This window comes from Sinohyriopsis cumingii, unplaced genomic scaffold (assembly GCF_028554795.1).
Source record: "Sinohyriopsis cumingii isolate HCF-2022 unplaced genomic scaffold, ASM2855479v2 utg000400l, whole genome shotgun sequence".
Classification (NCBI taxonomy): Eukaryota; Metazoa; Mollusca; class Bivalvia; order Unionida; family Unionidae; genus Sinohyriopsis; species Sinohyriopsis cumingii.
The window spans coordinates 895798-907003 of NW_028315895.1; the positions used below are offsets into that span (position 1 = coordinate 895798).

Here is an 11206-nt window from a genome sequence, read left to right on the forward strand (position 1 = left end):
TTTCTGAGACCTCTATATTAGGTACTTCACATATAAACAGTCTCACTATAAGGCCCATTATTACAACACAGTTCTTATTATAAGGTGGATAAGATCATGGTTCCTATTTCATTAAGTGATAGTAAAATTATATGCATTATGTACTTCACTATAAGACACTACAAGGCCCATCATTAGAACACAGCTCATGGTATAAGGTGGGTGTGCTAATGAATCCCATTTCATTAAGTGGTAGTAAAATTATATGTATTACGTACTTCATTATAAGACACTATAAGGCCCATCATTATAACAGTTCTTATTATAAGGTGGATAAGATCATGGATCCTATTTCATTAAGTAGTAGTAAAATTATATCATTATGTACTCCATGTACATCATTATAAGCTAGTCTATCTAATGGCAGTAGTATATACTATATGGCTCCCATTGACAGGATTATGAGTAACATATTATGTGCTGATATATATATATATATATATATATATATATATATATATATATATATATATATCCAGTTTATGATACATTCATTACATTTTGCTTATTTCTATATTACCAGCTTAAGATACATGCATTACCTTTTGCTTATTTCTTTATTATCAGCTTATAATACATGTTACCCAGTGTTTATTTCTATATTGTCAGCTTATAATACATGTTACCCAGTGTTTATTTCTATATTGTCAGCTTATAATACATGTTACCCAGTGTTTATTTCTATATTGTCTGCTTATAATACATGTTACCCAGTGTTTATTTCTATATCATCAGCTTATAATACACGTTAAGCAGTGTTTATTTCTATATTATCAGCTTATGATACATGTTACCCAGGAATCAAACCCACAACCTACTGCATATGGACATAATGATAATAAAATGCAGCTGGAGGAGGTGGATAGGCCATGTGGTATTAATTAAGATTTATATTTCATCCATTTAATGAACCCATGGTGAAATGCTTAATATTCTTTAATTTTCTGGTGGGATATTGTTCCATATAATGGCACCAGAGTATCTGAAACCGTTTTAAAATAATTCTTTAGTTTTGGAATTAGGAAGTTTTGGGCTCTAATTGCTTTAAGTCTGGGATGCTGCTGGTTTCTCTGCATTACAAATTATTTCTCAAGTAAAATGGCATTATACTGCATGCACATCAAAATAGCAGTCAGCTGTTTGGTATGCGTGTGTGTGTGATTTGGATTTTTAAAGTAGCTTTAACAAATTTTCCAGTCATATCACCATGATGTCTACAGTGTGGCAGTTTATAGTGATGTCTAGCACTTCAGCATCATGCTGAAGACATGTAGCATCATGTCCGCCCAGTCACATTATCCAAACACCAAGCTGACCAGTCCTAACACTACCTCTTAATCCTGAGCACCTAGCGAGGCAGCTACTAGTACCATTTTTATATGTCTTTGGTATGACTCAGCCAGGGTTCAAACCAGTAACCTCCTGCATCTCAGGTGGATGCTGTAACCACTCAGTCTACCTGAGCAGTCAGCTGTTTGTTAATCCAAACAGACAGATACGGAGAAAGGTTGAGCTTTTGACCATTTTGATTAAACGGCATCATTTTGGTAATTGTAAACCATATACACACATTTAAAAAAAATTAGTATCAAAATCACAATTATGATATCAATGGCTGTTACATTTGTTATGTCACAATCACAATTATATTATCAGTTATGTTTGTTACACCAGATCACAATCATGATATCACTGTCACTATAACTGTTACACCACAAACACAAACATGATATCACAGTTTTTATATCTGTCACATCACACTCACAATTATGATACAATAATTGTCTATTTCCTTATACTAAACATGACACAATAAATAAGCAATCTGATATTTTTCTATTAGTCACAAAACACACTGACCGAATTATTGCAAAGGAAATAGAAAGTCTTGCTGGGACTTCTATTTTAGGGCCTGAGACTCTAACTTTTATTAAGAATGGAGTCCTGCATTCCAACTTCCTTCAAGAACTGATGATTTTAGTTATTTGTTCCAGAGAGTGAGGTGAAATAGAAGTAAATAGACCCTTATTGGCTAGCTCATTATGCAACTGAACATCTAGATCTATGGTGTTTTACACAAGTTGGGAACACTGCACATAAGCAAAGACAGCATTTCCTTTACACAATTACACATATCAGGACAATGTTAAACAAGGTCATAACAAATCCGACTCTTCTTTCTAATGTTTCATTTGTCCAAAGGAGTGTTCATAAAGACAATCATTTACATCAACCTGAGAAGATCTGACTACTATACTGTCTGTACATTTCTGTACTTTCTTACTATTTAATTTTTCAAAATGTACTAAAGATAAGGTAAACTGAAAATAATTCAAATTTTCTAATTTCTGTCAATCAAGAGCAATGATTTTTACTGATTGATTATGAATGAAAAATTACAGGATATGACAAATTACAAACAGCATGGTACCTGGTGTATCAATGATGTTTATGTTATGGTCTTTCCACATTACGTAGGTAGCAGCAGACTGAATGGTGATCCCTCTTTGTCTCTCTAATTCCATAAAATCCATCTTGGCTCCCACCTGATCCTTTCCTTTCACCTGCAGCAGAGAACAATATGGCAGATATAGTGTTTCCACTACTTTGAGTGTTTTTGTATCCCATAGCCCTCTACAATGGAAGTATAGCAAAAATACTGATGACATATAGCAACTGGAAAATAATTGTTTAATTTACCGTTCAAAGTTGTAGTATAATGACACAAGGTGAAACTAGCATAGAAAAATCCAAAGTCCTGGCATGTAATAACACTCCCCCTTCTGCACTGGCATATAAGAATAAATTGTTTGAACTTACCTCATGCATTTCAGCCACTCTTCCTGTGTAGAAGAGCAACCTCTCAGTAAGAGTTGTCTTCCCTGAGTCTATATGTGCTGAGATTCCAATGTTCCGTATCTTTGACACATCTTCCTCTACAAGCTAAACGCAAAATAAAAATTAAAATGTGACTTACAAAAACTCATTCAACTGTTTCCTTTCTTTTTCTTCCCAAAATGACTCTTATCTATCATCCCATAATCTTCACATACTGCCCCAAGAATATGGATTACAATTTATTCTTATAAACAGTATTACACCACTGACAACTGATTTCCAAGGCTTGAGGTCTCTCTTTTTTAAAAGGCATGTGAATCCTAATTAACATACTAAATACACATTTTAACATAAAGTTTTATAATATGAAGACCCAAGTATACAAGAACGAAGAATTTATCCCCTCATCCCAATTTAGTGAAAATGAAGATACATCTTAGAATATGATACTGCTCCAGAGACAAAAGAGAAAAGTGAATTTAAAAAATGTCTAAATAATTGTATTAACTGAAGGGACATAGAAGGTAAAATTAAATTTTAACAAGTATCAATTTTTCAAATGCTATTAGCTCCAAGTCCTAAAAATGCTTACCCCTATTTTCTTTGTTGAGTAGTTACAACACCTGTATGTAACAGGTGTAGCCTGTAAAAGAGATAACAAAGTGATGAAAATGGAGATGGATTGTTTGACTGGCCTTTCAATAATAATCACTCACCACTATACTGTATGCAAATGAAGATCTAATTAAAACTAAAACAGTTTTTGATACAATACATACAATGTACATAAACATTAATATATCTGGTATTTCATTAAAGCTGTTACATTGATTTGTCTACCTGCACCCTCTTTGTTGCCACACCCTGCAATATATTTGGTACCTCATCTCAGCATAATGTCTATAGTAGTTGGTAGAGTCAATTGTAATGATGGCAAGTCTTGGAACAGGAAAATATAATTGTTTTTTTTGTGTCCCAAGACTTAAATTAAAAAAATATCACAATTTCAGTATCAAGACAAATTGGCAAGATGCCATACATCACACAACAGTGACCAGCTCTTGTTTAATTATGTCAACAAACTGTTATAAACTACTACCGGTATGATTATTTTGATATTATTTATTTTGTATTTGCATGCCTTATGATTTCTCCAACAAGAAATTAGATAAAGGTAAATAAATATAATTCACCGGACACTTAGAATTTATGATGAGAATTCTATTAAAGTGCACAATACTTACTCACTGTATGTTATGCTTAGCATCACATATATTGTTGTTTATTGTAAAAATATCAGATGCAGATTTTGCTTTCTTTATTCCTTTTTAAAGAACCAAATTTCACTCTTCCAGATCACATTTTAGTTATTCATCAACTGCTGTTTTAGTTACTTTGTTTCAAGTGCTCAAGAATTACCACTTTTCAGTGATATAAACAATCCAATAAGGCAACATCTATATGAAAATATTTATAAATATGTTAGCCACATAGCCTGCATATTCACATAACTGCCATATGTTCATTAACGGGTGACCATAATATAGGTTAAAATTCTGAATATAAACTGCCTAGATCATCACTGATCCATTATAGTTTTGTGTTTCCATTCCACATTTGATTTTGGCAAGCAAGTTTTTCTTGGTGGCTCCTTCTGAAATATAATTGGTGGAATTTTCCATCTGCTTTCCTACAGAAAAATCAAGGCCAGTTAATTGTTTAAATCCTGAAACTGGCTTGTGTAAGGTTATTTTGTCTGAAGTCAATGCTAGTACCACTTTGTTCAACAATATTAATCTTTTTATGGCATTTTCCTACACGATATTAGCACAACTACAGTACTTAAGTAAACACGTACTTAAAAGATGCTTACATCAAATTATTTCAGAGACTTTGTAAGACATTATTGAATTTTAGTGCAGTGATGCTTATGATTCAAAACCAAGCACAAAAATTACAATCTTTAATGTACATGCTGTGACACCAAGATGTAAACAAGGTCACTATAAATGCTCACCATTAACCAAGCACTATTTTTGTTATATTAATACTGGGACCATATTTATTTATTTAAATTTTGCCAGCAGAAAATGTAATTATGGTAACATTTGACAATTTTAATGCTGCAATGCATAAATTTACAAAACCAGGAGTTGTGTGTGTGCATGTGTTTTGGATTCTTAACATAGCTTTAACAATTTTTAATAATATCACTATGTCTGCAGTGTGGCAGTTTATAGTGATGTTGTGATAGTATATCATGTTGCAGACATGGAACATCATGTCCCACCCAAACACATTATTCTAACACCAGGTCAATCAGTCCTAACACTAACCTCATAATGCCAAGCACCAAGCTCAACAGCTGCTAGTTTCAAATTTATAAGTGTCTGGAATGACTCAGCCAGGGTTCGAACCCATGACCTTTTAGGCTACTGGAGTGGAGTGGTCCAGAGATGCTGTTAATACAGTTACAACCTTGTGCTAATACTCAATGCCTGTCATTACCCAATGAAATTATAAATATTTGAAACAGAAATGATAAGAAAACAAAAGAATATATGTCAGGTCATTCAAATAAAGAAGTAAGGGTAGCCAAGGACTAAGTGTCCCATCATGTATGGAAATATCTCCCTTTTTCAGCAACAATTATGTTCAAGCATGATATACACAAAAATATATATGTGTACAATGTATAGGTAATCTAATAACTTAGAAACATTAGCCTTGGTAGGATTATACAATATTTTTAACTATCCACAAGAAAAACCATGATGATGGATTGATTGCAGGGGTTGTTCAGTCTGTAAGAAGAGCTACGATGATAGATTACAAGCAGGTGTTCTAGTCACAATGCATGCTAGGACATATTCTTGCTCCTGCCACCTCCTGTTATAACCATTGTTGTGAAAAGTTACACTCCAAAAATCATGCAGATTAAAATTATGCAAACATCAGTGGAACTTGACTGAGAAAGGTATACAACCCTTCCAGGGTCATACCAATTTCTGATCACTATTCTGATGTACCAAAGTTTAAATTTCCAGGTCCCTCCATAAAACAACTCGACACCAAATCTTACTATAAAAAAAATATTCTGAACAATCAAAAGATATTTGTCAATTTTGATTAATATTTCCATAATGTATTGTGAATCATATGCATACTGTGTCAGTTAAAAATCATTGTGCATCATATGCATATTGTGTCAGTTAAAAATCATTGTGAATCATATGCATATTGTGTCAGTTAAAAATCAGTGAATCATCTGCATACTGTGTCAGTTAAAAATCAATGTGAATCATATGCATATTGTGTCAGTTAAAAATCAGTGAATCATCTGCATACTGTGTCAGTTATAAATCATTGTGAATCATATGCATATTGTGTCAGTTAAAAAAAGGCAAGAATTCCATGCAAAAGAAACTCTTTATCAATTTTTCAAGCTGTTTTCATTAATACATTTTTTGATGAAGCACCAGATACGGCATGAAATGCATCTGAAACCATTCATCTCTTTTGATGATGCATGCATTACATCAAATTCAAGGAATCCTTACAAATAAACAAGCATGAGACAATCATACAGCATAAAAAAATATTAACAAAGCTCTATTTGATCATATAAACACTAACTTCTTGACCAACTGTCAAGTGTCTTTCTTGCAAATAATATATGGAATGCTTTAAATAAATATGAATCTATTATGTATTTTTCCAACTTCACTTAGCAAGACTGTACAATGGCAGACATGAAATCTGTTATTTCTGTGGCAAGTTTGGTCCTGCAACTCTAATGCATGTGATGTAGCTCCAATGTCATACCACAAAATCACTGTGATGATAATGAAGACCAGTAGCTGTAATGTTTCAGTTTTAATAAATATGATGCAGTGCCCTTATCATATCACACAATCACTGCCACTTCACTGATAAATGAAGACAACTGTAATTTTTCAGTACTAATAAATATTGTGTAGTACTACTGTCAGAACACATAACGTTTCTACTGTTACATTCATTTCTAATGCATACAGCATAGTGTCACTGCCATAATACACAATCTTTACCGATGATAAAATAATTGTAAGTATCTATGTGCAAGGTACTTTTAAAAACACATTTTCAGGGTGTAATATTAACTTCTTTGGATTTATCATGGTCTCATTATTACATATTTATATTTTTATCCCCCATAAACCCTAAGATATTATGCTAAGTGCTGTCCAAAAATTTAAATCTAAAAATAACCAGTCAAAATTTCTAACTTTTGGAGATCAACAGCTTTCTCCTCAACAAATGGGAATGTGCAAAAATGTTAAAAATAAAATAATTTTAAAAAAAATATTTTAAACTAAATAAATGTTAAAATATTAATAAATTTATAAAAGTAAATAAAAAAATACACTTAAAACATATATTCTAATTTTTCCTATGTACAGTAATTTGGAGTAAACTGTCTCTGATCATGCATTAGGATTCATATCACTTTCATTTACTCAAAAACAGATGCACAATCCAGGTGAAACAAAACTGCAAAATGTGTCTTACTATCCACCATTTCAATTTCAGGGATATTTCTTCCAAAACGCTGGGTACCAAATTAAAAATTGAGACTACACTTAACATTTCATCATGATGGCAAAGGATTAAGTCGCATTTATAAGACTGTAGGCTGGCGCTGAAAATGGCCAAAGTATCAGTCCAGAAATTTATACCTCTTAAGCTGGTGATCAGTCCTATTAAAACTACATCTCTAGTGTTTGAAAAGTTATGAATTTGTTTAATGGTTTGCCGATTTTGTTGAAAAAGTCGACATCAATCTGTAGTGTAACATATTTTCAAGCCATCATGTTGGCAATGCATCTTCTGGTTTGATCTACCTGCCAGTTGCACTTAATTCAAACATCAATTTCAGGCAATGCGCATCAGCAAAATTAAAAAAAAAATCTTAACAAATGGCAAAATCATTGCTCTTTCTAAAAATGTATGTGTACAGCAAGTATTTGGCCAAACAAGAAGATAAAATACAATTTCAACTTTTTGCTGTGCCTTTACTCATCTGACAATGTGCACTAATATTAAAATAATGCCTGATATGTAAGAGTTTGGGTTTTTTACTCAACATTAAAAAGCAATAATTCCATCCAAGATGTTATGACTTTAACACTGGGTATGGTACAAAAACACCAGTTTTGATCTCTAGTTCTTGCGTTAATTTAAAAAAGCATATTAGAGTTATCCCCACCTTGCTAGCGCATAGCAAGCTTCATTTTATTTAGTCTAAAGCTATTTATCACAGCATACAAGAATGGGTTCTATTTTATTTTTTAAAAAAATAAACACTCTCCCCCTCCTTTACAAATGTAAAATTCGCCCTGGAATGTGAAAATCCTTGACAAATTACTGAAGTGAACTTGGTAGTCCTACAATGTAAGACCTCGTCCTTGATAGTTGTTTTGGGCGTCGAGTAGCACTAAAACATAAATAACATGTGATACGTCTTACATTCACTTTATCCTGGGGTGAACGAAAGCGTACTCACTGTGATTAGATTGTAGGACTATTGTACTTAAATGTCCTTTTCTAATGTCGTGAAGGCCTACTTCTCATTTGATAGTACATGGATTTAACTTTACCTGTTTAGTCCAAAATAAGCACACCCTTTTAAGGGACATGGGTGATCCCCTAAAGATATGCATGTTAGCTTTGCAACAGTGGATTTTAATCAACTAAAAAAAAATATGCGCTATTTTATGCCAATGTCAAACTTTTAGCAGTCGACTGTCCCACATGGCGGAAGTGGAATATTTGGTAACCGTTTTCAGTTGTCGTGACATAGTTTTCTTATTCAGTAAAGTCAGCATGATAATGTATACAAAGTCAGCATACATTTTCTAACTTTGGAATCTCTGTAAAAAATATTCGTCCATATTAGTGGTGGTTAGCTCGCAGTCAAATTTTACAGCAACCGCAATCTGATCTGACAGGTAAGACGAAGGGGGCACGGGCCAGTTTTATGTACAAATTGAATGCGAGAATCAGCGACCTAGTATAAAAAAAAATCATAAAAAATCAAATATACAAGTGAGGTAAAAAAGGTCTATATTTTTGGATACATATATTAAAACAAAACATAAGAATATTATCCACTTGACCAAAGAAGTCAATGGCAGTTTATAGCATTAGCAGAAGTTTAAGCACCCCAATCCCAAATTTTTACCTGAAATTTTCATGTCCTAAGGTAATTTTTGACACCATGTGATGCTCACAGTGCAAACACAAGCCCTTTTCCTAGATGACAGTTCTGCAAAACAGTGTGTACTAAACAGGCTGATACAACTGAAAATAGTTTTAATCCAAGCCACTTTTGAGATATTCTACTTGCCCCAAACCCATGTGTTTACTGCTACGGGAGGCTAGCTTCTCTTCCTAGCTGACTATTGGTATTTTACCATCAACATTCTGCAGACTAACTATGGAATGTGTACATGCCTGACATCAATTTCAAGAAGAACACAAGCCAGAAATACCTAGTTCATAAATATATCCATATATTTAAATAGTAAACAATAATAGCTGAAAAAGTCACACCATAGCCTTAAGTTAAGAAATTTGCCAGGGGCCAATTTATAAAACTGGACCCTGCCACATGAAAGAGTGACTACTGCTTGATTTAGTGGAAAATTCCTTACCAATCAATAATTACAAAAGAAAAGCTTGATGCTTTTGACTGAATTTAAATAAGAATTTTTGGATTATTTTTGTTGTTGAAAGAAATAGCAGATGTTTTTTTGTTTACTAGTGTACGTATGTGACTCCCGGTTGTCAATAGATGAGAATATTAGCAATACAAATTTGGGAGCTGATTTACCTTTGAGTATCAACAGCTGACCATGTAAACAATTATATCAGATTTAGAAAAAAAGAGGGTTCTAACAATTTACCACTATCTACCATAATCCACTATTTACCACAACCCATTAACCTACAGTCTGCTACGTTATCTGTGATAATTAAGGGATTGCCTCTTTCTTTGTTTGCTCAGAAGATTATGGGACTACTTGGCCCACAGCAGAGTAGGTCCATTAACCAACTTGGCCCATAAGAAACTCAGCCTACACAAATTGGCTCATAATTAGACCAACAAGTAGTTCTCTGTTGTTGTTTTTTTGTGACAGCAGAGACCAACATTGTCGGGCTGTATTCCATACTGAAGACTTACACTCTTTTAACCTCCCCATCAGTTCTGACTATCAGACACTCACTAGTAACTAATAAAATTTTTTTGGACTGACCTTAGTATGCAGATGGTAACTAAAAACCCTCTCTTTGTTAACCATGGGATTAAATCCTTCAGAGCACTCACTTTTTAGTAATAATCCCTGTCAGAACAGAATGCCTATGCATACATGTATTATTGACCTTATTTTTAAATTGGTGATGCTTGCATGGAAAGCAGTATAACCCCAAACAATAACAACATCTGGAAACCTTCTAGTGAGGAGTATATAACTAGGAACTGAATAATGTTTGGGATGGAACTGAGGTTAGGTCTTTCCATCATGGCAGAATTTGAGAGATAGAGACAGAGACAGACAGACATGTAGGAAATTTGAGATCGAGAGAACAATAAATAAATTTTAAAAAAATCAAAACTGTAATGAGAGGTAAAGATATGCTAAATAATAATAATGATAATAATAAATTATAATACATATATACATACACAATGAATGAAATCACTAAGTTTTGTGCATTTTTTATATCCCTTTATAAAAAAATTATTTGTAATGGGCCGACTCTGTTGTGGACTGACTCTGTTATGAGCCGAGATCTCCTATTACCACTCAGAAGTATAAATATAATTCAGGAGAATTAAAATATTATAACACAGTATTAATTTTCACAGTTATTCTTGTCCCAGAATATTAAATACTAAAATGAATGCTAAATTTAAATAACTTACAACAGCCAAAAGTGGCAAAAATTTGTAGTTGGTACTAGGGATCATCAAAATCACCAAAGAAGGCAAAACGTTTATGACTATTAAGTTGGTGATTATTTCTATGGAGACAAGCTATTTGCCAATTGAAAAGTTATGAAATAGAATGTGACCAAATTTTTGGTGTGCTGCCAGTGATGTGCAACAGAGGTAGCCATGTTGGCAATGTCTCCGACATATACTTCAGTTTTAATGACAAGATTGACCCAGTTTCTTTCAAACTAAATTTCAGGCAGCGAATATCAGTTCAAATTTTGATTTTGTTTCTTTTAAAGGTTTCAGATCTTGCTCTTTTTTTGTATTTGTTGAGTAATACATTTTACA

The 11206-nt window shown here is 33.0% G+C and overlaps 1 protein-coding gene across 1 annotated transcript in view; it reads right to left on the minus strand.

Annotated features, from left to right (window-relative positions):
• The window catches only part of LOC149774186 (elongation factor G, mitochondrial-like), a 77344-nt gene extending 68652 nt beyond the window's left edge, over positions 1–8692 (minus strand). Inside the window, exons 1-4 of the mRNA XM_089945688.1 lie at positions 8517–8692; positions 3470–3520; positions 2860–2982; positions 2471–2603 (exon numbers count right to left, since the gene is read on the minus strand). Of these exons, the coding sequence (XP_089801814.1) occupies positions 2471–2603; positions 2860–2982; positions 3470–3520; positions 8517–8579 (370 nt within the window). The 5' untranslated portion in view covers positions 8580–8692. The remainder of the gene's footprint in view (positions 1–2470; positions 2604–2859; positions 2983–3469; positions 3521–8516) is intronic.
• Positions 8693–11206: the final 2514 nt, after the last annotated feature.